The sequence below is a fragment of the Eublepharis macularius genome, chromosome 17 (genome assembly GCF_028583425.1).
Source record: "Eublepharis macularius isolate TG4126 chromosome 17, MPM_Emac_v1.0, whole genome shotgun sequence".
NCBI classification, from domain to species: domain Eukaryota; kingdom Metazoa; phylum Chordata; class Lepidosauria; order Squamata; family Eublepharidae; genus Eublepharis; species Eublepharis macularius.
The window spans coordinates 10,983,016-11,010,308 of NC_072806.1; the positions used below are offsets into that span (position 1 = coordinate 10,983,016).

At 43.9% G+C, this 27,293-nt stretch overlaps 1 protein-coding gene across 1 annotated transcript; it reads right to left on the bottom strand.

The window, feature by feature from the left end:
- Positions 1–576: 576 nt before the first annotated feature.
- On the bottom strand, positions 577–20,545 carry WRAP73 (WD repeat containing, antisense to TP73). Its single transcript, XM_055000958.1, has 12 exons — positions 19,132–20,545; positions 16,115–16,267; positions 14,777–14,893; positions 8,680–8,752; positions 6,047–6,150; positions 5,717–5,803; positions 5,244–5,378; positions 5,059–5,136; positions 4,258–4,363; positions 2,622–2,747; positions 1,945–2,136; positions 577–1,010 (listed from the first exon to the last, which is right to left on the bottom strand). The coding sequence occupies exons 1-12, from the start codon at positions 19,198–19,200 to the stop codon at positions 895–897; spliced, it is 1,356 nt and encodes a 451-aa protein (XP_054856933.1). The 5' UTR covers positions 19,201–20,545; the 3' UTR covers positions 577–894.
- Positions 20,546–27,293: the final 6,748 nt, after the last annotated feature.

The window sequence follows — 27,293 nt, forward strand, 5'->3', positions numbered from 1 at the left end:
CAGTGAGCTGCAGCTCCACCCCAAATATCATACCCAGGATTAAATGGTACGTGTGTAGATGCTCCACCCAGGGAGTTTTGTACTTTGCAGTCAGACAAGCAAGTTCTTCCATGCAAGAAATTTTGGACCATTAGGCTAGATCTAGAAAGTTTGCATGATAATGTGAAAGACTGAAAAGAGGACCCAGGTACTGAAGCATTCTATAAATTAGTAGTCAGGTGCTCGTCTCAGTCTAGGAGCCATCCCTTGGAGACCTAATTGCTTGAGATGCAAATCAGCATTCTGCTGGTTCAACTCCCACCACTGCCATGAGTTCTGCAGGTGGCCTTGGGCAAGCCACTCCTCTCAGCCCCAGCTCCCCAGCTGGATTGTGGGGATAACAATAACACTAATTTCGTGCACCGCTCTGAATGGGTAGTAATCTGTCCAGAAGGGTGGTATATAAGTACACTATTATTGTTATTAATATTTCAGAGGAACACAACTGTTTCCTGCTCACGCTCAAAAGAATGCAAAACTGGCAGCCAGAATACCAACGGCTGTGGTATTTTGGCTCGAAGAAGAGTGGTGTTTATATAATCAAATTGTTTATTGAAGTTTCAAGACAACTAAATAATTTACACGCTGTAAAAATAAGACACTATTAAAAACCAGCAACCTAAAAGCTGAATACTGATTTGTGGCTATTTTTAAGTCTGCCTGGCCACATTAATTTAAACAACACACGTCACGTAGCAACAGATTAGTGTTGCCACATCTATATACAGGCTTAAATTACACCATTTTCCCACGCTAAGCAGTTCATTGCAAAGTCCATCAGGGTTTTCTCCCACCAAATCGTTGCAGAATGTATCAGCCAAGTTCCCATTTTCACTCAGCTTTCCTTCAGTGCAGCTATTTCACCTCTTCTGCTTCTCTTTCTAAGTAGCAGATGCAGAAGTTTTCCTTACTCGTGAGCGCCACGGAATCCCCCGTGGAGTGCCAGCAGAGAGAGACCACCTGGAAGTCACCTGCACATAGATCAAAGCAATTTAATGAACAGATCACCCCACTCTCACCTTGATACCAAAGCCACTTCTACAACATGCTGAATGTGCAGATTACAACATTCAAAGCTGCTTCCTCAAGTGTATTAGACTTAGGAGGATGTATGTTGGCATCTTTTCATAATAGTTTAGGGTTACCTGTATGTTTTCTTAAGCATCTGAAGTATGGCGGGAACAGCATATGCAACAAAATGTTGGCTAGCGTGACTCAGATAAGGACCAACTGACATGCCCGCTTTCTGAATGGTGAGATCAACACACATCTGTAATCATTTCAAAACACCTACATGTTGCCAAGTGCCACAATGTCCCCCTGAAACAACTATTTGGATCCTATGCCTTGTTTGGCTAGTGGGGTTTCCCACTGGTTCTCACCTTCCACTCCAAAACCCTCCTGCTATTCCCCCAGATACATCCCACCACAAACACAGCATTTTAGGAAGCAGAGGTAGGAGGAGGAGACGGAAAACGGCTGTTCTGGGGACGCATACAGTCTAATCCATAAGCTTGAATTCAAAAGTAATACTTTGCAGGCACAAACCATCTTCTGTCACAGGACAACTATTTTACACTTTGTGCTAGAATGTGGTGGAAGGAAAACACAAAAATAAATCCAAAGATGATAATCTGCTTGCACAAGAGCTTGCACTCACCTCTTGTACAAGTGGAAACATGAGAACTACTACAGAACCTACCTACTACTATATCACTATGTGAACTACTTGGATGGTGGCACTGCAGTCCCGGTTCTTCTGCTCACGCCTCTCTGGATCCAACGCACATTGAAACATTTTACCAAAAAAACCCCAGGATGACTTAAAAGAACTAAACACTTATTTGTGTCAGCTGCCACTAGGTTTGACTTGGTGTGGGAGACAGCAGCTATAGGATTCCTTACCTTCCACTGGCACCTGTACGGACACACATCCTGCTGGAGACCACAGGTATACTCTGCTGTTTGCCGTGCACATGGCAAGTCTGGACCGACAGGGATCCCACTGGAACAGCTGAATGGCACACAGCTGCTCCAAGACCACAAACAGTTTCATCTTTTGCATGTCCCAGATCCAGACAGCATTAGGAATATTATCTGTTAGAAATGAACAGCAGGAAGAATTCAAGTTGTAACACACAGAGCCAGTCCCTGGTGTACAAAATGGACAAAGAGAAGGGCTTCAGGGTGCATGACCTGAGGGCAGAAAGGACCTGTGCCACCAGCGATGAAAACCTAGCACACTTCCACTGGAATGTCCCTAACCGAGACAATTCTGTGCATGCATTATAAGAATCAGTAATAGATCCAGCTTTTACAAACAGATAATTCTAATTATTTGGGGGCGAAATGACTGAAGGGTCCAAGCAACTCCCAAAGTGTAAACTAGGTTTCCCAAGTGTAGGCTAGGAAGCAGTGTTCTCTATCCCATGTCAAACAGCAGCAAGGGAGGTCACAGGAGCAATCCTGTCATCCTTTCATTTCTCTGTCTCCAATGTGCGTTAAAACATAAGCACTGCACAACTGAATGAGACAACACGAGGCCATCCCACCCACCTCTAGTTTGGTCCCTAGAAACTAACCATTTCTGGTTGCCAGGAAACAGTTATCTGAGCTGAAAGCCAACATTCCAACTCCAATTCTAGGATTTGCTCGATCAACTGCAGGTTTGACGTGATGCAAAGAAGCAGGGAGTTGGACAATTTCATCTGAAATTTAAGGGGGAGGGAATACACTGTCAGTGGAAACAGTGAACAACTCGGATCTCTTGGTCAATGAATAATGGTGTTGCGCCTTGATTTGTTTAGGAGATTCACAGGCTGGCCCTGCAGAGACTTGACTGAGGAAGCTAAAATGTTTAAGATACAAAACCCATCAACGTTTTTTATAAAACCCCTGTGAAGTGGTGTAAGACAGCAGAAGAATAAAAACATCAACAAGTCATTCTAGATATGAAAAATTAGTCATAAAACAGAAGTAATCATAAAAACTGGTAAGTGTACTCCAGTGGGGATGCAAGGCATTAAGAAATAGCTAAAAGTAGACTGGATAAAACATCAAGTGAAAGTGTGGGTGAAGAAGTATTTTGGCTTGGCTCCTGAAAGACGGTATGCGAGACACCAGGTGAGCCTGACGGAGGACATTTTAATGGCAAAATGCCACCACTGAACAAGCCCCCATCTCTAATGCCATTCACCTCACTTCTGCATGCAAGGGAACAGGCAGCAAGGCCTCGGGGGAGATCTGATCTGGCAGGCAGAATAGTATGGGACAATTGTTTATAGCTGTGTTTGTCCGAGAGTAAAATCCAAAAAGTTAAGAACACAACCCATGTAATATGTGTTTTGCAGTTGGTCGTAATAAAAGGTAACAGTGCACAAGCTTTCGAGCTCACCACAACTGATTACAGAATGGTCAATGGTTGCAAAAGTCACAAAGATCTCTCAGGAACAATATACCAAGTTTTCCCCTTTCGATCTCTACAGGAAGTGTGTTGCGCTAAGACCACATGTATATATCATGACCTTGTGTACTCCGACCATCTGAGATTCAGAGTAGCAGCAATACGAGACCAGGTCTTCTCAGAAACATCAGCAAAGCTGGGGAATGACCTCCCCCAAGGGAGACCCCCAAATGATGTCTTCTTTATCATTGTTCAAAAAGCAAACTTCAGTTTTAAGCAGGTTTTGGTATTTAAAATTTATTTTTGACTAGGTAATAGCATTTTTTTTTGGCTGACATCCTGAAGCACAATCCTAGGCAGCTTTAATTGAATCTAAAACCATGGTTTTAGGCTGCGGTTATTCTGCATAGAATTGCACCATTGCCGTCTTATATTATACTGCTGTCAGGATTTTGAAGATTCATTTTTTTTTAAAAAAAAAGCTGTATTCCTCCTAACTAATATTACTTTTGTGCAGTTGGATAGTTCACCAATGAGATTAGTTATATGGAGGAGTGGGTTCTGTGAAACAGTTGCAGAACCTGTTAGCTTAAAGTTAAAGTGGCAAAAACACAACAGGGTGATGAAAACAGATTAAGAATACCGTTCTATTCAACATTGCTTTTCAAACTCAGTTCAAAATTAAAACCCGATTTAACACAAATAAAGTCCACCCTACAGTCTTCTTAAAATGTAACTCATGATCCTCTCTAACAGACTGAATTAAAATCATATTCTAAGGAAAAAGTGGTACCTCACCAAACACTTTTACTTACATTTACTCTTTGTACTGAAAAGAGAGCTTGCCATTGTCCTGGAAGGAGGGAAGGGAAGTTTGTCCGTTTCTACTGCTGGCGATTTCTCCATTTCTTTATAGACAACCTATAAAGAAAAAAGCAAAACATTTTACAGTACGAGTATTACATGGCTGGAAAGATGTGTATAGCAACAGATACATAGGTAGCCATGGGGGCTGAGCTGAAAAGTATCTGATGAAGACAGAGGCTATGGCTAAGCCAGCCAGCTGGGGATTTAGAAGGGAAATTTATGAGCCCTCAGCTGTTATTTCAACAGAAAATCAGAACTAAATTGTATGATCTAAAGAGAAATAGCACCTGCAGACCAAGAGGACATTACTCATATAAGAAGAGAGTAGGACGTCCGTATGTTTGAAACAGAGCCCGTGCAAGCCACAACATGTGAACCGTTAACAGCGCCTGCTTCAAACACTTCTGACGTCTTGAGTTGCGGGTCATTCTATCTCCCAACCTCTCTGAATCTGCACAGACACATTTTGTGAAAGACAACCAAAAGATGTCAGCAGCACCCATAACTTACTGTCTGGTGTAATGGAATGGCTAAGGAGGGACTGACTTGGGATTTCAAATCCCACCTCAATCGCAACACAAGCTCCCCCTCTCAAAATCGGCAATATGGAGAGAATACTTTTGAGGTTTTTGTAAAGAGTTACTGAAATAATGTGCATGGAGCACTTGGTAGATGCCAAAGTGATACATAAATGCAATATTATCACTGGACTCCATTATTCTCAGGCAGATTTCCATTTCTCTACTTACTATCTTTGGGCTAGTAACGGTTACAGGGTGCTCAAACTCTGTGATTTTCTTCCAAGTCACATGGTTCAGAATGCGCACCTGATTGAAAGAGCAACATGTCAAGAGTAAACACACTGGTTTCTCTCTCTCTCTCAACCTCACCTCACCTTCCCCTTAGCAGAGTGCAGAGTTACGGCATTTTTTACCTTTTCGTCATAACTGCCAATTGCCAAGAACTGGCTGCTGGGGCTCCAGGCAACAGATTTAATACCCAGTGACCATTCATAGGCACGGTACGTGGACAGCAGACGGCCATCAAGGGAATACAGCAAAATTTTATACTGAAACAGAAGTGTACAACTTTAAATTGACAATTTATTTAGATTTTAAGCCTGTTCCATTTCTGGGCACAAAGCAAGCAACCGTTAAAAACACTCCTCATCGAACTGTCCTCAACCCAAAGTATTTCACCGTTGCTATGATTCCCTTGCAAAAGTTTTGGACCAAGAAATGCATCGTGACCCTTCAAAATTAGATTTAAGCAACGGAGCTCTTGAGCTGGCAAGGCATTCTCGTAATAAAGTTATCCATCTGCTTTTATATGCAGCTATCATCCTGTTTTTGCATATCTCTGAAAACAATAATTTGGGTGAAAGGTTCACCTACATGTTTTCCTCACCTCAAGGCAGGTGTCCCATACTGCCAACACGCAACCATTAGGGGCCCATTCAATCCCAGCTATGTCCTGTGTCTCGGTGTCAAAATGCTTCCAAAACAAAGACAGGGGGGGGGGGGAGATGTTTTTGTTATTTATTAATGTTCAGCCAGGAGTTTGAAGGTGATTGGCAAACTGGTTAGCATTAGCCATGGTTTGGGCTGAACACTGAGAATACAAGGGTAAACCAAGGGAGAGGGGATATGGAAGTATTACATTTGCAGAAGCTATAGTTTATCTTAAAAGGTGCCAGAGCCCATAGTAGAGAAACAAGTGAGGGAGGAGTTTGTTTACCCTTAGAAGCTGCCAGTCGCTGCACACAAAGAGACTGACGTAATCCTTGCAGTCTCTCCTCTCTGCCAAGGCCATGTAGCGGCCATCTTTCGTGAATGCTATTCCTGCCAAAGGGGGGAGAGGGGGAGAGAACATTCAGGGAGATGACGTGAAAGCAGAACAACTGATACCACATTCCCAGCTTTTTGTGGCAAGGAAATGCAGTAAAAGGGCAAAGAGAGAAGGAAAACAAAGCCTGAATAGAAAAAGACATTGTTTCTTGGGTGTCATTCAAAGCACTTTTTGTTACTCCTTGGCTCATGTTTATCTCAAGTAGTCTTGCATAACGAGTCCTCTATATTTGCTCTCAAGTGGCAGCCAAGAGGTTTGCTCAGCTCTTTGAGGCTTTAAGTACCACCATTGTAACTCCAGTGCTGTGAAATTTCAGAACAGAAAGCCTGTGTATGTGTGCGCACACGCGTGTAAATAAAACAAAACCATGACCCAGGACACTCAGTTCCCAGCTTCTCCAGTCCATGTGTAAAGAGCACAGAATGCTTTTTGAAGACCACAAAACCCACAACTTTGTTTTAACTCCCATTCTGGCAGGACCTATTCAGTGGGCAAGGATGGGGGAAATCACCTCCCTAAACTACCACGCCTGAGATCAAGGAGGGAGACAAGAAACCCCAACTGACACTGTCACCCGTGCAACTCCATGAACAAAGACAGAAGAAAATCCAAGCAGAATAAAGATAGGTACTTTTAGAAGCCTAGGAAGGGAAGATCTTGGCATTTGGTCCTACCCCAGGGGAGGAAGCTGAGCTCAGACTTGTTGGTACTTGGGCCCCTATTCAAGGAAACCAGAAGAGTAGAGCAATCAAGCACTAACATGCCTGTTTAAGCCGGATCTTTGTAAGTTCAGCGTTCCCGAGGTCAGCTCATGCTAGAGCCCTTGGCTGGGCTCCTATACTAATGACTAAACTTCACATCACTAGGCCTTTGCCTACCACCTAGACTTCCAATCTGAAGTCTATGAACAACCACCAACCCTTAATCCTGCATCTCTGACAGACTTATAGAGCAATACTTCTTGGACTTGATCACAGATATATGTTGTAGGGGGCAGGGGCACTGTCGTTCAGTGATGGAGGAAAGATGCTTAAAAGATGTTCTCCTTTACAGCTGGCCGCCAGGTGTTGGTATTAATACATACCAGACAATGTTCACCCATTACTGTCTCCAAGAATTTTATTCATGTCAGAATTGAGAAAATTTTGGATTCTCACTCTTGGTCCCTGAACCACAGATATTCGGAAATTAATTGTAGTGGGGAAGTATTCATTTTGCTGTAAATCATTAATCAGTAAATGAATACTTGTGCAGATGGTTTTAATATTTCCACAAGATATGCAATTGTTTCTACCCTTCTATAATAATTTGACTGAGGCACTGTCCTTTGCATTCTGACTGAAACAGATTTCCAGGTTCAGATTAAAATTGCATCCTCTAGCATGATTACTACTTAGTAAAGAGATCCTGGGAGGGAATGCCCATTCCCTCTCTCACTTCAAGCAGAATCCATACAGCCAAACAATGAGCGGACACGCAGAAATACAAACCCTGGTACTGAAAACAGTTTCCAGAAGTTCTGGGAATACCTCAGATGTCAAGCAGTAATAAAAGACATAATTTGTTGAGTGCTTATTTAAAAGAACAACAACAGATGCTATCCAGGACATCAGGAAAATAGACCCTGACCAATATAAAATAGATTTGAGGACAGGCTCTGTATGGGATGGTCCCGGCTTCGCTCCCTGGCATCTCCAGTTAAAGGATCATATATAGCAGATGTTAGGGAAAGACCTCTTTGCCTGAGACATTGGAAAGAGGCTGTCAGAGAAGCAAACACCAGGCTTGATAAAACAGTTTGTTATCAGGCTACATATGTTTTCACAGTGCTTCAGGACTCTGTAAGTTTAATGCTGATATCTAAAACAATACAGTCTCAGCTCTGTACCCAAAATGTTGAGGCTCAGATACAATTATTTGAAATGATGTCCACAAGTTCTATTATTTTAGCCACTGGCTACAGCGAAGTACAGTCCGTGTAGGCTATGTCACCATCAGTGCTTTACAGTATAACCTATAACATTATGGTAAAGGAAGCTCAAAATAAAACCTTACTGATGCCGAAATAAAACCACTCTATGAGATACCTCATTATTACTTTTTAAAAAATATGCTAATCTATCCTTTTCAAGGTGGACTTATTGGTGCAGTTCTTAAATACACCTGGGAGAAGTTCTTGAAAAAATATTTTCCAGCTGTGGAATCCAGGGCTGAGGCACGGCTTAAAGCAAGCCCTGTATCACCATCCACCAATTGAACAGGCAGCAATCATGTGAACTGTTTTTTTTGTTTTTTTACAGACTCGCACCACTTGGACAGGTGCCAGAATCTGAGACAATAGGACTCGCTTCGACTGAACAGGATGGATTAATTACCACTTTGCACACCAAGACTCTCTGGATCAAGTTTGTACTCCAATGACCCTTCTGCATAGACCTTGGTTAGAAAAGGTTTCAATGTACACAGAAAATGGCAACAACGAAAAAAAAATACCCTTCATATATTTGGGTAGCTCCACTTACCCTGCTGACAGGCCTTAGGATATTTGATATAAGACACAGATTTGGTACACAAGGACCAGACAGTTATCCGCAGCTGTTGGAAACAGAGAAAGAGATACAGGAAGCATTTGTTTATCTTTGTAGATGAAATGCAGGGGTGGGAATCTTGTCAAAAACCCCTTGAGGCTACACTCAAAAATGGCATGGTTCTGATAAAGGAGATTTAAAAAATAATTTATGTTTTACACTAGTTGAATATTTAGGCTATCAAATACACCACACGTTTGTTTCAAACACCTACTCCCTGCAAAAAAAAAAAAAGAGGCCACCAAAATAAGCACAGTATTACACCCCCGCTGTGCCACAAAAATCCTGCAACGGTTTGTCCCAAAATGGACCAACTTTCTAAACTTCCTCGCAACCACTCACTCTCCAGGATACCACTGATACTTACTCTGCAGCCTTCTCTCGGCGTGAAACATGGCTTGCTAAGGCCCTAATGCAATTGGTGGCATTTAGAAAAAGTTCAGAACATGCCACCTGACCCCTGTCCCCCAAAACCAAGCTCAGGGAAACATCAGAACGAGTCCTTCCCTCCTAAAGCAGGTTGTGAAGGTTCTTCACTTGCATTTGGAGGGCACTGGAAGTGCAACCACTGTTACAAATCCGGTGAGGAACACTCAGACTCTTGAAGAAATGGTGCGCAAAGGAAAGTTTTGACTGCCTTGGGGTCCTTTCATTGTTTGGAATACTCCCCCCCCCACAAAGCACTCCATATGAGAAATTAGGTTACAAGATTTTTTTTAAAAAATCCGTATCATTTTAGGGTTTTCTGTCTTAAAAGTTTGCACTTAACAGCATGTAAAATTGGAACTCAGACCCTGAGCACATTCATTTGCTTTGTTAAGTTACACATGGCTATTCTTCAAAGACAACGAACCAAAAAAGTAGATTGCACGAGACTGAGGTCACTCTTATTCCACAACACACACACACACACACACACACACTCTCTCTCTCTCTCTCTCTCTCTCTCCCCCTCCCTCCCTCCCCCTCCCTCCATGGTGTCCCCAGATCCTGGCACTTTAGAGACCAACAAGATTTTCAGGAGTAAGTTTTTGAGAGGCGGATCTCCTTCTTCACATCCTAGTCTGACACTCTCAGCTCTACACCACGCAGGTCAGCAAAAATCCTGGACTAAGAATAAAAGCAAAGCCCAGGCCAGATAAGAAACTTCTAAAATTTGCATTCTGCATAGCATAGGTGGACAGAAAGTAAACCACAGACCAATGGCCCACAAGCCAATTTCTGGCTGGCCACCTACTGCCCGTTGGTAGTTGGGATTCTTGCAGATAGTCCCAGACAAGTAGACTTTGGCCTGATGCAGCAAAGCAATACTTATATTCTTAGAAGGGTACATACTTACTCAACACAAATTATGCCTCAATGACAGTTTGCAAGACCTGAGCAAAGCTGTCAACCATAGAATGTTTGGGAGGTCGTTAATTCATAGAGTCGCCGTAAGTTGGAATCAACTTGACAGCACATGTAACATACGCACTCACTATGATAAAGGGCTCTGAAAAGCTTTGCTGGTTTTGTAAATGTAACAAGCAAGCGATGACTATTCCTCAAAAACCAAAGGCAAGACAAAAAATAAGTAGATTGCACAAGACTGAAGTCAGCCTGCCCATCTGTAACAACAGATCTACTCACAGTAATTAAACTTCCATCTTAACTGTGCTCAACCCCACTCAAGTATCATTCACCTATTTTACACACTCCTCCAAATGTTCAGCTGCTGAATCCATGACATGTTACGTTCTGGGCTACAGTTCCAAATAGGTTCTGCTCAAGCACAAAGTGTGGAATGTAAGGAGGTTCTTTTAATATTCAGAACATGCTTTAAGAATTTATTGGGGGGGGGGCAGGTTTGAAAGCAGGAGGCCAATATTTGCACTGATGTAAAAAATTCCAAATGAGCGAAAAGGAAAGCAGGCTATTTCCCAGGATTTTAAGTAGTTGTATTTGGGGAAAGTCAGAGAACTAGCTGCGGAAATTGCAGCCCTGTTTGCAAGTAAGCCATGGACACATCAGGAACTAGGCTGCCCCCTTCAGGAATATCCAAGACCATGTCCTAAAAGCAGGCAGCATTTTATTTAATCATCCGTAATTAACTTAATTTTTAGAAAAAGAACATACGCAGAGTATTACAATAAAATCACAGAAAGATTTATCAACTGCTTTCCTTCCGGCCCACGTTTCCATAACAGACCTCTCCCCCTAGCATAAGATGCTGCCTTAATTGAATTTTTCAAACCCACATCCTACCAATAAGCGTACAGCTGTTGTTTTGCATTGAGGTGCAAAGCGGAGTGGGAGGCAATTCAGAAGCAGGAGCATTTTTTAAATAGCCTAAAAACAGCTGAGAAATAAGAAGCATTTAGACAGGAACGTGATAAACAAGTCTGAAGAGCCAGGCTAAAAAATTTCACCCCAAAACTTTGACATCCCTGGGCAGGTGGAAGGACTGGAGATTTTCAATATACAAAACCCACGCCTGAACAACCTGCCGTCTCAAGTGACTGTCAACTTTTGTCCCAGACTTGACTAGGTCACTGGGCCTCCTTGCATAGCTGTGTCTGTCAGCACAGGATTTCGGAGGATTACAGGGCACATTCCTCGACAGAAAGTATTTTTCAACCAATATAGACATTTACAGTTAGCAAAAATTAGAGCCTCAGCCAAAAAATCCACCCAAGCGTTCTCATACATGCTGCTGTAAGCACCTTCACCAGCCATTTGGAACAAAAGCGTTACTCCAAGAGACATTCATAAGTTTAATGCCAAAGATGTAACCTGGGAACCAATGTTGGGCATTCTGTCCTCTAAGTCACAAGGCCTGCCAATCATCTATTCTTCAGCCACACCCTAATTAAACGTGTTGGCTTGCCCACCTCCAATTATTACTGCCTTCTCCGAATCCCCAAGTCCAGACAAAAGAGATATCACATTGCTTCATAACTGACCATTCAAATTACTCTAAATCCAAGAATTCCTGCATCCATCTACTCACCCAGCTGCTCAGCAAAGCATAGCCAAGAAGAGAATGTGAAATAAAATAAATGGAAAGAATTAACACACTACTCCTAGGACTTGCCTTTATAAGAGGCAATACAAATACAACGCTAACACTGATGGAAAACTGGGGTTTGGGGGTGGGAGGGGAAGGCAGTTCCTAAAATGAGGATTAAACTACATAGAACTTCTCTGCGTTTGAACTATCAAACATTTAATGCCCGCAGACTGTAACATATTGCAGTCAAAGCAGTTAATGCCAAAAAAAAGCCACATTTCATTTTAAATAAATATCTACAGCAGACTTGCAAAGTATCACCCCAATTCTGTATGCGTGTTTCAACTTCTAGGAGTCTACCAGGTCATGTACACCTATCGGAGAGAGAGAAACTTGGAAGGGGAACTCGTCAGACATCAAAAGGGCAAAACCAGAGCCAGGAAAGGTTTTATATCTAGCTTCCTCTGGAAAAAACAAAAACAATATTTTGGAAGATTTTTTTAAAAGTCCTGTTTACAGACAGCATCTGAAGGGAATCGAATGGGGAAGGACTAAGTCAGCCAACTGGATGCGACTTTAACGTTATGTTAGCGATAGAAAAACCACAGGTGAAGAATTATGCAGAAACTTGACCCATGTTATGACAAAACAAAAAGCAGCAGCAGAGAACTGACGTTGAAACCAGAACACGGGAGGCCTCTGGAAGACCTCTGAAAAATTCTGGGACAACACTAAGTTCATACAGATTGCGTGGAGGCCACGGGGGCATCACGCAACAATGAAGTTCACTACCATGCCCTGGGCCAGTACACAATGAGCCGAGAGGGCTACACACGTCAGTGCGGCCCAAGCCTCTGGAGCTTCTAAGGGCCACTCTATAATCCCCTAAAGTCCAAATCTAATCTAGATGCTTTGTTGAATTTCAAACGCAGAAACCTAGATTTGCCAACATCCCTAATACAGAACCCGTGCGGAGGCACCCATCTCTTTACCATCCCCCCCCCAATGCTAATCAGAAACCTTTTTGCACAACAGCACAAAGAATCACAAGCGTGAGAAATAATTAGCTGGTGCTCTCTAAAGTGTTAAAAACTTCCAAATTTACACAGCAATGGTTGGGAGGGAATCTTCAAACCTTTCAAATGATCCCTGAAGTGGATGAGGTACACAATGTAGGGATATTAAGTATCCTGGAAGTGCTTGTTCCAAAACAGTAGTCCGCTGTCTGCTCTGGTAGCTGATGGATTTTGAGGACTTGAGAGTGAACACAATACAGATACTGGCATATCCCGGCCAGCTGTCTGCCCCAAGTTAATTTAGCAACCTGTTTACAGCTGGAGAGAAAGTCTATCCGAAACACACATGCCAACTTGGCAAAGGCTTAATGAAAACCCGGCAGGGTCAAATGGAGTTCTGCTGGCTGGTAATAAATACTCGGTGTCCCACCCCCACATACATGTGCCGTTTGGAAGTAGCGCATGGTATGCAGAGGCAGCCGACCATTTCAGTTCCTTAAATTGCACCTGGGCAGTTTTTCTAGCAAAATGAGGAAGAATAACTGGACAATTTTCATCTTGCTAAAGCTACCCATACTTATGAAGCTATATGCCCAATTCTCCCCCATACAGCAACATAAGAGTCAAGGGATTAAAAGAGGAAGTGACAACATGCTCTACAGGAACCTTCTATTCTGTACAGTATGGATAACAACACTGGTCTATAAATCAATCCGATTTAAAAAACTGCTGAGAGAATGTATACAAACAGCTATAAGCACTCAGGAAAAGCAGCATGTAAACATGAAATGTTTTTACAGGGGACGTGGCTTGGTGGAAGAACACATGTTTTATATGCAGAAGGTCCCAGTGTTAAATCCCTTGCATCTCTAACTAAGAGGTCTCTTCAAGGTGCAGGCATTAAGACAGAACTTACTTTGACTGAGAGCCTGAAAAGTCACTACCAGTCAAAGCAGACAAGAAGCAGCCGGCGTGACCTGACAGTATAAAGCAGTTTTAAAAGTTCAGCTGCTTTAGTCATTAACTATTAAACCCAAATGAGCCACTTTATGAATCACTCTGCCACAGCATTGACAATGCTAGTTTATGGTTTGCCCTCATCTTTCCAGCAAGAATATTGTTACACCAAGGTTTGGCACCAGTTGAATGAATAAACAATTCTACAGGTTTTGGTGCAGTTTTATTAAGGTTATTTCAACCTTCAGTTCTGCTCCAAAGGGAACACCAGGGTTCCCCTCTTTATTAATCTCGTGCGATTTTCCTTCCATCCAAGCATCAGGACAGCTGCAAGTAAAGATTAGTATTGGAGGAGCTCCCGCCTGGCGCACCTTGAAATCAGTCTTAGATGCACTATCCGCACCACAGAAGAATTGTGGAAGCTACTCCAGTCACCTTGCAATACAGACAAACATTGTGAACCACTGAAGCTTATACCCCGAGTCTGGGGAAGGCGAACTGCAGCAGCATCACCGCAAGAGACTCCATGGCTGAGTTCTGCTTTGTATTTAAGTCTAACTACATTTCAGATAAATGTAAGGACCCCCTCTCACACACACATACATGCACATGCACAGACACGGTAAGGCAGTGAGTCTGTATTTTTGGAAAGGTAGGGGTGAATACCTTTCCTTGTACACATGATGTTGTATGGTGCTTTGGACTAATCACATATATCACATGCATCACACCTCAGTAACCACACAATCACCTTTTTATGTAAACCAGAATTATCATCCTCACACTACAGAGGGGACTGAGAGACGGTGGTTTGCCTAAACCTGCAAATTAAAACCAGAGCATCTTTAATACTGCATCTGCCAAATTTAAACCTAGTTCTGTGTTCCATCCCGGCCCCATAACCTGCAAAGCCAACTACAAAGAAAGAGCTAATGCAGCAGATCTATTTAAAAAAAAAGCCCTGCAAGTACACCACACTGCAGCTTCAAGTGCTTTGGGCTATTTTAGGGACCAGGGCGCAGACAGTAACATTTGATATCTTGAAGGAGCAGCCCCACTTCACACTTACGTGGAACTCGGTGGTGTTGAGAATGTGACGGCCGTCCGGACTCCAGCAAGAAGCCACCAGTCCTGCAGAGCCTTCATCGATCTTGCAGTGCCAGTCTGGCTGCTCCAAGGACCAGACCTGAGTCAAGAAAGGAAGAACAGTCATCAGAGACTGAACAGAGGCGATAAAGTCCTACCTCGGTCTTCTCAACAGATCACGCTGCAGCTCAGAAAAAAACTCCAAGGAAATCACCAAAGACCATGAAAGACTGCTGCTGGATCCCGTTACAGCGGTAAGCCACTTTCAGCTTTAGAAGCAGCAGAGTCAATGGAGTCTCACGACACCTTTATATGCTAAAGCATTTATTGACGCACAGACTTTGTTAGGCCTTCATCAGAAACCTCAGATGATGATGGCCTGAGGAAAAAGCTGATGCGCACAATAAAGCTGTTAAAGGTGTCACAGGACTCTTTTCTTATTAACCCCTTAATACATGTTAAAAGTGAGATTTGAAAGGGTTCGTTAATCATTTGTAATAAAGGTTTATTAATCACTTGTCTTACCTTGAAAGCACTTTATAACAGGTTTTTAAACAACAACATGCTTGTTTATGGAGAGTAAGTATTGCTTCCAGGCAACCCAGGAAGGCAGCTTAGGGTTATTCTCATTCATTCGGGGCAAACAATGATTAACCTAGGCATGTGGTGTGGACTAATAACTTTTACAGGTTTATTTTCAAAACTGCTTTACAATTAGTACTTTAGAGACCTCAAAGATCACACTGTGAACAAAGTTACTCTATGATTCCCAACTTACATATAAAGGGTCTGAAGTAAAGTGATACACTGGGCTGAAATCTTCTAACATTTCTATGGGTACAAGAGGAAGAAGGGGCCTCTTCTGACACTCAGCATAGCCTTTTTTGGAGACTGTGGGACTCCTAAAGACAAAAATCAGTGTAGAATAGGCTGCAGTGGGGAAGGGAATATAGGAAGACCGGTCCCTCCTTCCTCTTGTCCCAGCTGAAAAGCTGGCACCATTCAACTGAGTAATTTTGCTGAGGATATCAGGCACGTCTAAAACAGCTGGATTTTGAAATCAGTTGTTTCAGACCAGTCTGTGTCCACACACTGGATCAGTCCTACTTCCTTCTGACAAGAACAAAAGCATAAGCTATTTAGAATTACAGCACCATACCAGAAGATTACTGGAACGTTTTTTGAAAAGGTTATCAACATTTAACGTTTTTCGAAACGTGCCCAACATTTCTCCCCATCTCAGCAATAAATGATGAACGAAATACTTGTTGCTTAAAAGACACAAGTTCTAAAAACAAAGTTACGCCATACAGGTGCCTACCTGCACAACCCCACGTTTGTACATTGCGCATAATATAAACTGAGAATCTGAAGACCACTCAATGTGCTGGATTTGATCTACGCAGGTGAAGAGCTGCAGAATTTGAAGGGTGTTTGCACTGCGGACCACCAAACGGTACTGCACACCTGAGGCCTGGAAAGAAACAAAAAATTAATAGCTAGCTTACGAGATGTACTGAATTTTAGCTCAGTGGTAAAATTTAAGTTTTGAGCCCCAGAATCTCTAATATCAGGGCAACAAAAAAATCAAATTCCAAAGAGCAAGGCCATTCTGTTTAATAATATATTAAGACAGTCAATAGCTAGAACATTTTGATTCATTATCTGCCAACTAAAATTTACTTGCTGACTGGGATTTCACTCTTTGAAATGCATCTTACCAGTGTTAAAATACCTCCACTACCCGCGAGTATAGTTCAAAGTGTTATTTCTTACTCATATAGCACTAACTACCTTGGAACGAAGGTAGTCAAAGGACCACCTGCCCCATATGAACCTCCCCAGTTTTAAGGTTATCTTCAAAAATCCTTATGTATGTCCCTCCACCTTCAGAGATTAAGTGGACAGTGAACAGATACTTGATTATGGGGGCACCTTCCCTAGAGAAGTCCATCTGCCCAACTGAGTTTTAAGTGCCAGGTTAGAAGAGTTTTATTTGTCCCAGCTTTGACTTAAGAATTCCACTTGTTTTTTTTTTTAAAGATCCCTCCTACCCAAAACGCAGCTTGATAAAGGCAGGACATGCTTATTGTCTTTGAAATGGTGCAAAACAGTTGAATCATTCAAGTTAAAAACAGATGGGCAAAGCCCGTATGAACATATAGCATCCTAGAGGGAGAAATTCTCTTCCCCATTCTGCAGTTTTTCAGAGACAATACAGATTGTCACCTTTTCAACTTGTATTTTATCTGCAATTGCCGGTCTGCTTTTTGATTACTGGGACTGTATTACATATTTACTGTTGAAGGTAAATTACACATAAATTGTTTAAACAAAAACAAAACTTCAGTAGAGGCACCTGCTTGAGATGCTGGAGGAATCGTATGGTAAATTAAGCTTCAGCAAAAGGCAAAATCATCTTTATTAGTTTATTTTTCATTCTTTACTATTGTTACACAGTGATGAACCAATGATACCTCAGAAGCCCAACATATGAATTCTCAGTCTCATCAACTAATCAGCCAGAGCTTTAGCTCAAATATATCCCCAATTACATTAGATGCACAGATCTAAAAGATTATGTGCCACTAGCAGAGGCAAACACGTATTTTAACCTGATACTGCTCATCATTTATTTGCAAAACATTTAAAACATTCCTTCCCCACCTTTCAGCAATACAATGTTCAGGCTAATATCAGGCTTCACAAAAATTAAAACGTAACTAAACTAAGCATTCACAGAGAGACAACGTAGCAGAAGTTTTAAAAAAGAGGGGCCATTACAGCACCTGCCAACAGGTTACAGACAGATATGCTGTTTTTTAAAAGCAGCACATTTAAGGAGGTTTGCACATAAAGGTGAACTGGAACTATTTATTACTTTAAACACATTACATACAACCATAACAATGAATATTTATCTTGCACTTCCTACAAGAATCTCAAGGAGGCGTACAGAGTCTTTCCCCTCTTTTAAATCCTCAGGACAGAAACTCTTTGCTGGAGGTTATGCCTGGATCATAGTCACTCAGTGCGTTTTGTGGCAGAGCAAGTATTTGAACCTGGGCTTCATTTCATTTACTGGATTTGTAGTCCGCTCTCCCCACAAAGCAGGCTCAAAGCGGTTAACATACAGATTAAAACAATACCGTGTATAATAACAAATAAAAATTGTAACATTATACACAATATAAACAATTAAAACTGGTAGCAGCAAGTGTAGTTGTGATCCCACAACCCTCCTTCAGCAGCGCTTATAGCACAGTCCCGCACATAATCATCATGTCCAGGGCAGCAGATGGCAACAGCAGCAAAGGCAGAGACCAGGAGGGAGAGAGTATTCCCCGTCCCCAGTGGAAGGCCGAAGAGGAGGCCAGTCTATACCTCTGTTCAGCACTCTTTCTAGTACATCACACTGGCTCTTCAGCTGGTTCTCTCTTGCACAGCATTCCACACTTCATCCTGCATCAAGGCAGGCTAACTTATCTGCCAAGTGAAGGGTAAAACCAAACCACCTGCACTACTGTTAATGCTGAATTTCTGACCTTTGCAGTGGATATCCTCTAACCATTAGTCATTATACAAGAATCACCCGGTCCAGTATTTTTGTGTGTGCAACTAATCCAAATGCAGACTATTGTCAATTTTCCCTCACAACAAACTACCAGTTCTACAGAGCAACGTTTTACACAGAAAGACGTTCTGCTGATGTGCATGGAACCAAATGGATAGTAGGATTGCAGCATACACGAATTGTGCAAACTAATCTTTCAGCAAAAAAAAAAAAGTACTTTCCTCAAGTAAGGGGGATTTTTTGCATTGTTTTAATCTGTTGTAAACTGTCTTGGAGCTCCTTTTACTCAGCTGGGGTGAAATCTTTAAAATAAACAGAGATTCCACAGCACCAAACACAGTGTTGATTAAAACCACTGTATTTAGAAACACCAGCAACAATAGAAATCTGGCAACAGGTTCATACAGGTAAAAAAAGCGAACATGTCCACTGTTAGATATTTTTGGCAGATTTTGTTCAATTGGAGGAACAAATAAGATTCTGCTTGGCAAACAGTCCTGCAAAAAAAACTGAACAAAAAGTAGGGTCTGTATGATTTTTCTAGACATCACAGCCACGTCCACATCAGTTGCCATATACAACACAGGGCTCTTTAAAGATTTTTGAAGCCATTGCCGCAAGGCTGAAACACTCTATAGCTGAAACCAAAGTTCAAATTCGCACTCAGCCACAAAGTCACATCTAACTTCCTACTTGTACAGCCTCCCCCATGCCCCCCCAAAAATATTACAACAACACAGCCAGCCATTGCAGGCCAAGCTCACCAGGCACTTTCCATCTGGAGAGAATCTGCACAACTGGTTGGAGAGTTTAAAACACTCTGAAAAATCCATGCTGCCCAACTGACGGGTGGGAGGCACACAAATAGGGCTGTTGAGTTCAGTCAGACTGCAGGCTCAAAGCTATTCTCACAAGAGTGGAGGTGTGCATTGTCTTCCCACCACTCTGCCACTGAACAGGTACTTTTTGGACAGTGAAGGAGGTTAACAGGTGTTAATGGATGCATTCAAGGTCACCTTGCCAAAAAGACCCAGCAGAAAGAATTCTGTGCTGAGAAAGCAAGGGTACATGTGGAGAAATTCCACCACAAACTATAAGAAATACTCCTCCTCCCTTTTAACATATATATGGGAACATATTATGTACTCTAACTTTTTTTTTAGAGGGAGGGAGGAAATGGTGACTCTTCCCCTTCTTGGAAAATGTATCACTTTATCCTCAATTAGAAAAAAAGAGATGCCTTCAAAATCTCCGGTAGTGTTCTAAGGAAGGAAAGACCTAATTACACTTAGTCTTACACACACTCACACACCGATCTAAAATCTCAGGTGGGGTACTAAGAAGGATGGCAAGATGTAGTTACTTACACACTATCACACAAACCCTCCTAAAATCTCAGGCAAGATTCTAAGAATGATGGGGAGACCTAGTTACACTTATTTTACTTACATACAACCACAATTGGACACACACAGCCTCCCTAAATCTCAGGTAGGATTCTAAGGACAGAGAGACCTAATTACACTTGCACACAGTCACACCCTCCCGAAATCTCAGGCAAGATTCTATCGAGGAGGGAAAGCCCCAACTACACTTACTTTACTTAAACAGTTATACACACACTTACACTCACGGCCTCCCAAAATCTCAGGTTGGATTCTAAAGATGGAGACCCTTAATTACACTTACTTACACACAGTCACACCCTCCCAAAATCTCAGGAGAGGTTCTAAGGAGGATGGCGAGACCTCACTACAAGCGTACTTTACTTACAAAGTTGCACACAATCACAATTAGAGACACACGTTGGATTCTAAGGGCGGATTTAATTACACTTACTTTACTTTGAAACGTTACACACACACACACACACACACACACAACCTCCCAAAATCTTAGGCAGGATTCTAAAGACACCCACACAATCACAATCACACTCCCTCCCTCCCCCAGGATGCGATGCCGCCTCCGAAGGCCTGGGTGGGGAAATTAACGGGGGCCCGAGTCTAACGGGGGAAGGATAACTGACTAACCGCCCCGCCCCGCCGCTGCCGGGGGAGAAGCTCTTTGCCTTCCCAGCCAGCCACGGAGGGGCAACGGGCGCGCCCGCCCCACAAGGCCTCCCTCAGCCGGGCGGGAAGAAGCGGCGGGTCGCGGCGCCGCCTGAGGCGAAGTCCCGCCGCCGCCTCCCGCCGCCTTCAAAGGCGCCCGCCAATCAGCCGCCCTTTCCCCAGGCCGGAAGCGCCTGATCGGAAGAGGCGGGAGAGAGCCACAGGCATCTTGGGAGTCGTAGTTCTATTAGGAGTGGGAAAGTGTAAGAGTCCGGTTGCACCTATAAGACTAACAAAATTAGTGGTAGCGCATGAGCTTTCGTAAGCCACAGCTCACTTCTTCAGATACTTAGGCAGGATTCTAAGGTGGAAAGACACCCACACAATCACAACCACACACAATCATGCTCTCCCTTCCCCCAGGATGCGATGCCGCCCCCGAAGTAGTTCTTTAGAGCAAGCGTCTCTGCCTAGGGTTTCCAGATCCGCTCCTGTTTGGAGTTTCTCTCCCCGCTGAGGTTGCCAGCCTCCGGGTGCAGCCCGGAGATCTCCCTGAATTGCAGCTGGTCTCCAGGCGGCAGCGATCAGTTCCCCTGGAGAAAATGTTTACTTTGCTCTATAGCTGGGGGGAACTGGGCAAATGAATGGAGAAGACCACCAACAGCTCAAGGGAACTTCTAGGGCCAGGGGCAGGGCAGGCAGGACCAACAGAGCCTCCATGGTCAGAGAAGGTATACATGCCTGGGGATACGCCCCAGAGGGTGGCCATTGGCTTCAACCCTGGCGCTTTGGTCTTATCTTGCTTAATTTAAAAGGATACACGCAACTGGATTGTCAATTAATTAAAATTAATTTGGGGGATTCGCTGCCATATAATTCTGTGAGGGCCACGGGATTAGACACATTCATGAAGAAGGAGGAAAAGCCGAGGGACGTGGCTGGCCGTGTCCGGTGCTTGCCAGCCTCCAGGCGGTGCCTGGAGATCTCCCGGAATTACGACAGGCTGTAGAGATCTGTTCCCCTGGAAAAAATGGTTGCTTTGGAAGGTAGAATCTATGGCATTATACCCCACTGAGGTCCCTTTCCAAGCCCTGGCCTCTCCAGACTCCACATTCCAAATCTCCAGGAATGTTTCAACCTGGAGGCTGGCAACCCTAGCTAAAACAGAACTTCCCTGCTCAAAGGCAGCCTCGCTTTGCATCTGAACCCCAGCCAGTCTCTGGAGGCCGAACCACACGGCTCAAACAATGCATTCTTGCCCAGCTTCTTTCTTTGCAGCCCGCTGGGACAAGCAACGTCCACTTTTTTCTTTTTGTGGTTAATGGTTTTCAAAGCAGCGCTCAAGCTTACGGCGGATTCCCCGTGGAGATGCGCGCGCCCTCCTTTTGCAGAAGCGCCGCCAGAAATTCCCGGGGAAGCGCCCGCCAAGTTCCGCGCGATCATCTGCGCAAACGGGCACGCTCCGCCCATCCCTTTAACCCTTTACTGTCTAACTAAGAACAGAGAATCGCCACTCGCTCTCCCTCTCACGGACAAATAGTTTCACAGTGCAATTCTAAGGTGAGTTACTCCAGTCTAAGCCCATTGAAATCAAAAGCCGTAACTCTGCTTAGGATTTCACTGCTAAGAGACTACCAAGGCTTTTCAGGGTGTGAGCTTTGGAGAGTCAAAACTCCCTTCTTCAAGTGGTGCTTCAGTTGGTATCTGGCGAAGGGAGCTTTGACTCTCCAAAGCTCATACCTTGAAAATCGTGTTGGCCTCTACGGTGCCACAGGACACAAAAGAGTCTTGCGACTCCAGGCGAACCCATCTCAAGCAGGTAGGCCAGAGGGGTGCAATCGTCAGAGTGCCAGACTACGATCTGACAGACCCAGGTTCGAATCCCCACTTTGTCATGGAAGCTCACCGGGTGAGCTTGGGCCAGTCACACACACTCAGCCTAGCCTACCTTGCAGGGTTGATATGAGAATAAAAATGGAGGAGAGGAGAAGGAGAAGCTGCTTTGGGTCCCCTCTAGGAAAAAAGGTGGGGTATAAGAGAAGTAGATAGATAGATAGATAGATAGATAGATAGATAGATAGATAGATAGATAGATAGATAGATAGATAGATAGATAGATAGATAGATAGATAGATAGATAGATAGATAGATAGATAGATAGATAGATAGATAGATAGATAGATAGATAGATAGATAGATAGATAGATAGATAGATAGATAGATAGATAGATAGATCACTTCATGTCCATCTACAATCCAAACTAGTCAAGGAGACATCAGGGCTAAGGTGGACTATAACTAACATAAATAATAATGATATAAATAATAACGATCATTCCCTCCCATCGACTGTAACAGAAGGAAACGCTTTGCATATGGAAGGGAGGCTGGCAGGGTCCCAGAGAGAAACGTGCGCGCGTGTTCTTATTTTAAAACTCTATATGCAGAACCCCTCACTCGGCCAAAGGCCCCTTTCTGTCCTCTGACATACCTACAACAGTCCTGTAAGGTAGGTTCCCGGTTCGCAGAGGGAGCGCCTAGGCTCAGTGGTTTCCTAAAGGGAGTGATAAGAGAGAATCCCTCGGGCAAGAGAGCTAGCCCAATTGGAATCCCTCTTGCAGCCGGATCCGTAAGCGCGTTTACGCGGAAGTAAATCTCACTTTATCCAAGGGGGTTACTTCCAGGCAGCGTGCAGAGGGCCGCTAGAAGAAGGGACTGGTGCCGCCGTTCTAGGAGCAGGATCGATCCAAAGTCAGAGCGTCCTGCGAAACTTAACGGGAGAGTAAAACAGATGATTTTCCTGCTTGAAACCAGCGGGTCTTGGAAGGACTGACATTGGGCTGGATCGTGCCCCGCTGCTTAAGACTTCAATGGGGCTTAGCTTCTCCAGTTAAGATACCCAAACCAGCCGGGAAGTCACCCCTTTCAAGTCCCTAAAGCTCATCTCCAGCCCGTTTTTATTCAGAGCAAGTCTCATTTTATCCAATGAGACGTCAAGTCCCAGATAAGGGTGTTTTTTTTGAGAATTCATCGTTAACGGTAAAAGGGGAAACTCTTTGTACATGGTCAGAGGCTTTCTTCATGCATAGGTTACAGGATTTCATCTCTTCCCGTGCAAAAAGATCTCATGGAGTCTGATTTTTTTAAAAAATAAACCAACCAACCAACCTGCAGCCCTATACTGATTTATTTGGAAGTAAGTCCCATTTTATCCAATGAGACTTCGAGTCCCAGATAAGTTTTTTTTTAATTGCAGCGTTAGCAGCAAGTGAAAAGCTCTCTGCACATGGTCAGAGGCTTTCTTCATACATAAACTTCAGCATTTCATCACTGCCCCAGCAAACAGATCCCAGGGAGTCTGAAATTTGATTTAAAAAAAAAATAAACCAACCAACCTACCAGCAACCCTACACGGGTCTACTTGGAAGTAAGTCCCATGTTATTCAATGGGACTTACTCCCAGGAAAGTGTTCTCAGGACTGCAACGTTATTCTGCTTTATTATCGTTGCTAATGATTTTCCTAGAGGCGTTCGCCGTGTTAGTCTGTAGTCGCAAAATAGAAAAGAGTCCAGAAGCACCTTTAAGACTAACCAACTTTACTGTAGCATAAGTTTTTGAGAATCACAGCTCTCTTCGTCAGATGCCCTCTTTGCTGAATAACTATTTTCATTCGCTGTTCGATGCTGGACTGTTGGTTTGATTTTAGTGTGATGACCTGAAAGACGGTCTTACAGTGAATTTTAATATTGATGTGGTTTTAATGTCGGCAACGGCCTGGAAAATTCCTAATGAGAGGGCGAGATATAAATTTATTAAATGAAAGCAAAGGAAACAAAATATTTGCCCAGACTCACATTTATTTCATTGACAAGTAAAGCAATCAACTTCATTTCGGATATGAGAACACATGAATGGAGATAATATTTTGTTTTCTGAAGATCTGGAATGTGCACTGTTGCTTTCCAGCGCTTGAGTAAGCCGCTTTAAGTCCATTTTCAAAGGAAAGCGGGGTAAAAATGTTTTAAATAAAATAAGTCCGGAAAGAAGGAACTCCGTTGCTCGCTGTGACTCCCAAGTCTGTGCTTCATAGTTCGAATTAATGCAAAGCGTGGTTTCTTTCAAGTCGATGGGAGTATTTATTATTTTACTCCATTTATACCCCACTTTTCTCCCCAAAGAGGCCAATATGGGTCTCCTCCATTTTATCCTCACAACAACCTTATAAGGTAGATTACGTTGAGGGTATGTGATTGCCACCATGGCAGATTTGAACCTGGGCCTTCCAGGTCCTGTTCGGACACTGTAATAACCACTACACCACACTAACTCTAATAATTTTTTTAAAAAAATAGTTTAGGAGTGGGGTGCCAATGCATTTGAATGCAAAAGATCAGCATGAAGTCGTTGCAAATCTAAACGTGGAAGTTGCTTCCTTTGAAATCAAATGGATTTACTCCATGTAGGAGGTAAGCATCCCGTGTGAATAGAATGTACTTTGGAAGGTGTGCTAAACGGGGCACGCGATTCCTTCCTGAAGCTCTCAAACGAATCTTTCATTGGACTAGATTCGGATAGAGAGGTATAGAGAAGAATGGGGTGCTTCATCTGACACTAGATGGAAGACCTTTCTGGAGGAATCGGAGTGCGATTGAACAGTCCATTGGGACTGCAAGGTTCAGGCAGGAGTCGAATGCCCCGTTTACATTCGGATTACCACTAAATTCGGAATCGGAGATTTGCAGTAGAAGCGTACATGTTCACATCTGGCGCATGCAAATTAGGCCAGCCTTCTTTTATTGAGTTATTTTTGTTTGTTTGTTTGTTTGTTTGTTTGTTTGTTTGTTTGTTTGTTTGTTTGTTTGTTTGTTTGTTTGTTTGGTTGGTTGGTTGGTTGGTTGGTTGGTTGGTTGGTTGGTTGGTTGGTTGGTTGGTTGGTTGGTTGTGTCATTTGTAGTCGCCTTTCTCACTGAGACTCAAGGCGGATTACACAGTGTGAGATTAGTACAATCAGTTTCAAGGACATTTCCATAAACAACGCCATAGGGTACATTAACACAAGTTTACAAAGACATAGCATTAGCAAGAATCCAATACAGAGATTGTCTTATTTTTATTGAGTTATTTCCCTTTAAATTTAATTTTACAAGCGTGCCGTTTAATGATAACTAGCACTATTATTATTATTATTATTATCCTCCCGTTGTTTTTTTTCTTGGCCCCCCTCGTGTTCTCAGCTCCTTTGCTCCGGGTTTAATTTGACACACCAATTAGTCTGGATGCTGGCAGATCGGTGGAGTTAGACAAATCTCTCCCCTCTCTTGAAAGAGAGTTCATTAAAGACCAAGCGAACCCCACAGCAAGCATCCGGGGGGAAAGGAACCTACGCAAAAACCAGGGACTGGCATCAAGTGGCCAAATGGTGAGGGAACAAGACCGAAGTTAAATTTCACCAGTATTGCTTTTCCCAAAAAAGGTATCTCGACCTTCTCTAAATACATTGTACTGCTTTGATATTTGGGGGTGCTTGGCGGATGCATGGATTCGATCGTCTAGGTTTCTTTTTGAGAAAATAAAACCTGCAACTGCTAAGGAAACGGTTTTTTAAACAATCCTGGAACGGGGTCTTTGTGTTGGGGGAAGGGGCGGCGTTGCAACGGGGTTAGGGAGAAACGTGAGAATTGCAAAGACGGAACCGGGGGAAGGGAACTTGGGGGGAGCCTCGATTCGTTGAGAAGGGTGCGAAGAGCTCGGCATCGCCCTTCCCCCAAAGGTGGTGCTTGCAAGTGGGTTAGCTAGAGATGCTGGGGCGTGTGTCTGCACTGGTGCGCCTCTGCTGCGAGTCTAGACCGCTACAAAAGGTTTCTGTCGGGGGCTGTCGGGACGCAGAAGGGTTAGCTAAGCAGAGTGCCGCCCTTCGGAGTCCCCCAAGCCGCAAGGTGCGCCGCTCTGCATAGGATGGCGCGCCGCCAGATCCTGGCCAGAGACGCACCTGTGCAATCTCCAGCCGGCAAATCTCCACGGTTCGCAACGGAGGGCACAGAATCGAAGACGGGCGTCGCTCCCCCGCCGGCGTGCACGACCCCTGCCTAGCCGAGACGGGGACGGCCCGTTTGCAGGCAGGCCGAGCCAGGATGCGGCCCCACCCGACGAGTAAGTCGCCCGGGATCCAAGGGGATCATAGGGGAGAAACGCGTGCAGCGACAGGGCGAGAGGATTGCCACCTTGGGGAGGGGGAGTGTTGCCTGTTGGTCTGCGGTAGAAAAGCAAGATTCGAGTCCAGTTGCACCTCAAAGAGCAGCTAGATTTCCAGTGGCAAGATCCGGGTCCAACAGCACCTTGAAGAGCAACTAGATATCCAAGGTATGAGCCTTCGAAATGAGCTTTGACTCTCCAAAGCTCATTTCCCGGAAATCTAGCTGATCTTTATGGTGCTACTGGACCCAGATCTTGCTCTGAGACTGCATCCCAACACAGCTACCCACCTGAAACTACAGATTTCCAGTGTGTGTCTGTGTGTGCTTGCTGGGGTGGGCTTTCTGGAGGGGGCTGATGTGTGGGAAAGGCTGGCTGGAGGACCTCTGGAAACCCCCTCCTTCCTCTCCCTTCTTTATTCCTCCCCTCCTCCTTTCTCTCTCCCTTCCCGCCTGTTCGCAGCCTAAAGGCGCCTTTTCCGACGCCAGGAGGGCAGTCGAGGGTTAAAAAAGGCATGGCTGGGGAGGGCAGCCTCTGGATTTGGATGGGGAGGGGGAGGAAGAAGCCACCGCAAGCCCTCTCCCCCCCCCCTCCCAACCCAGCTCAGGCAGCTGGAGGGGAGGAACCAGGGAGCATAGCCACCCGGCTTTGCTCATGCCAGTTGGCACCCATGTTCTGGTCC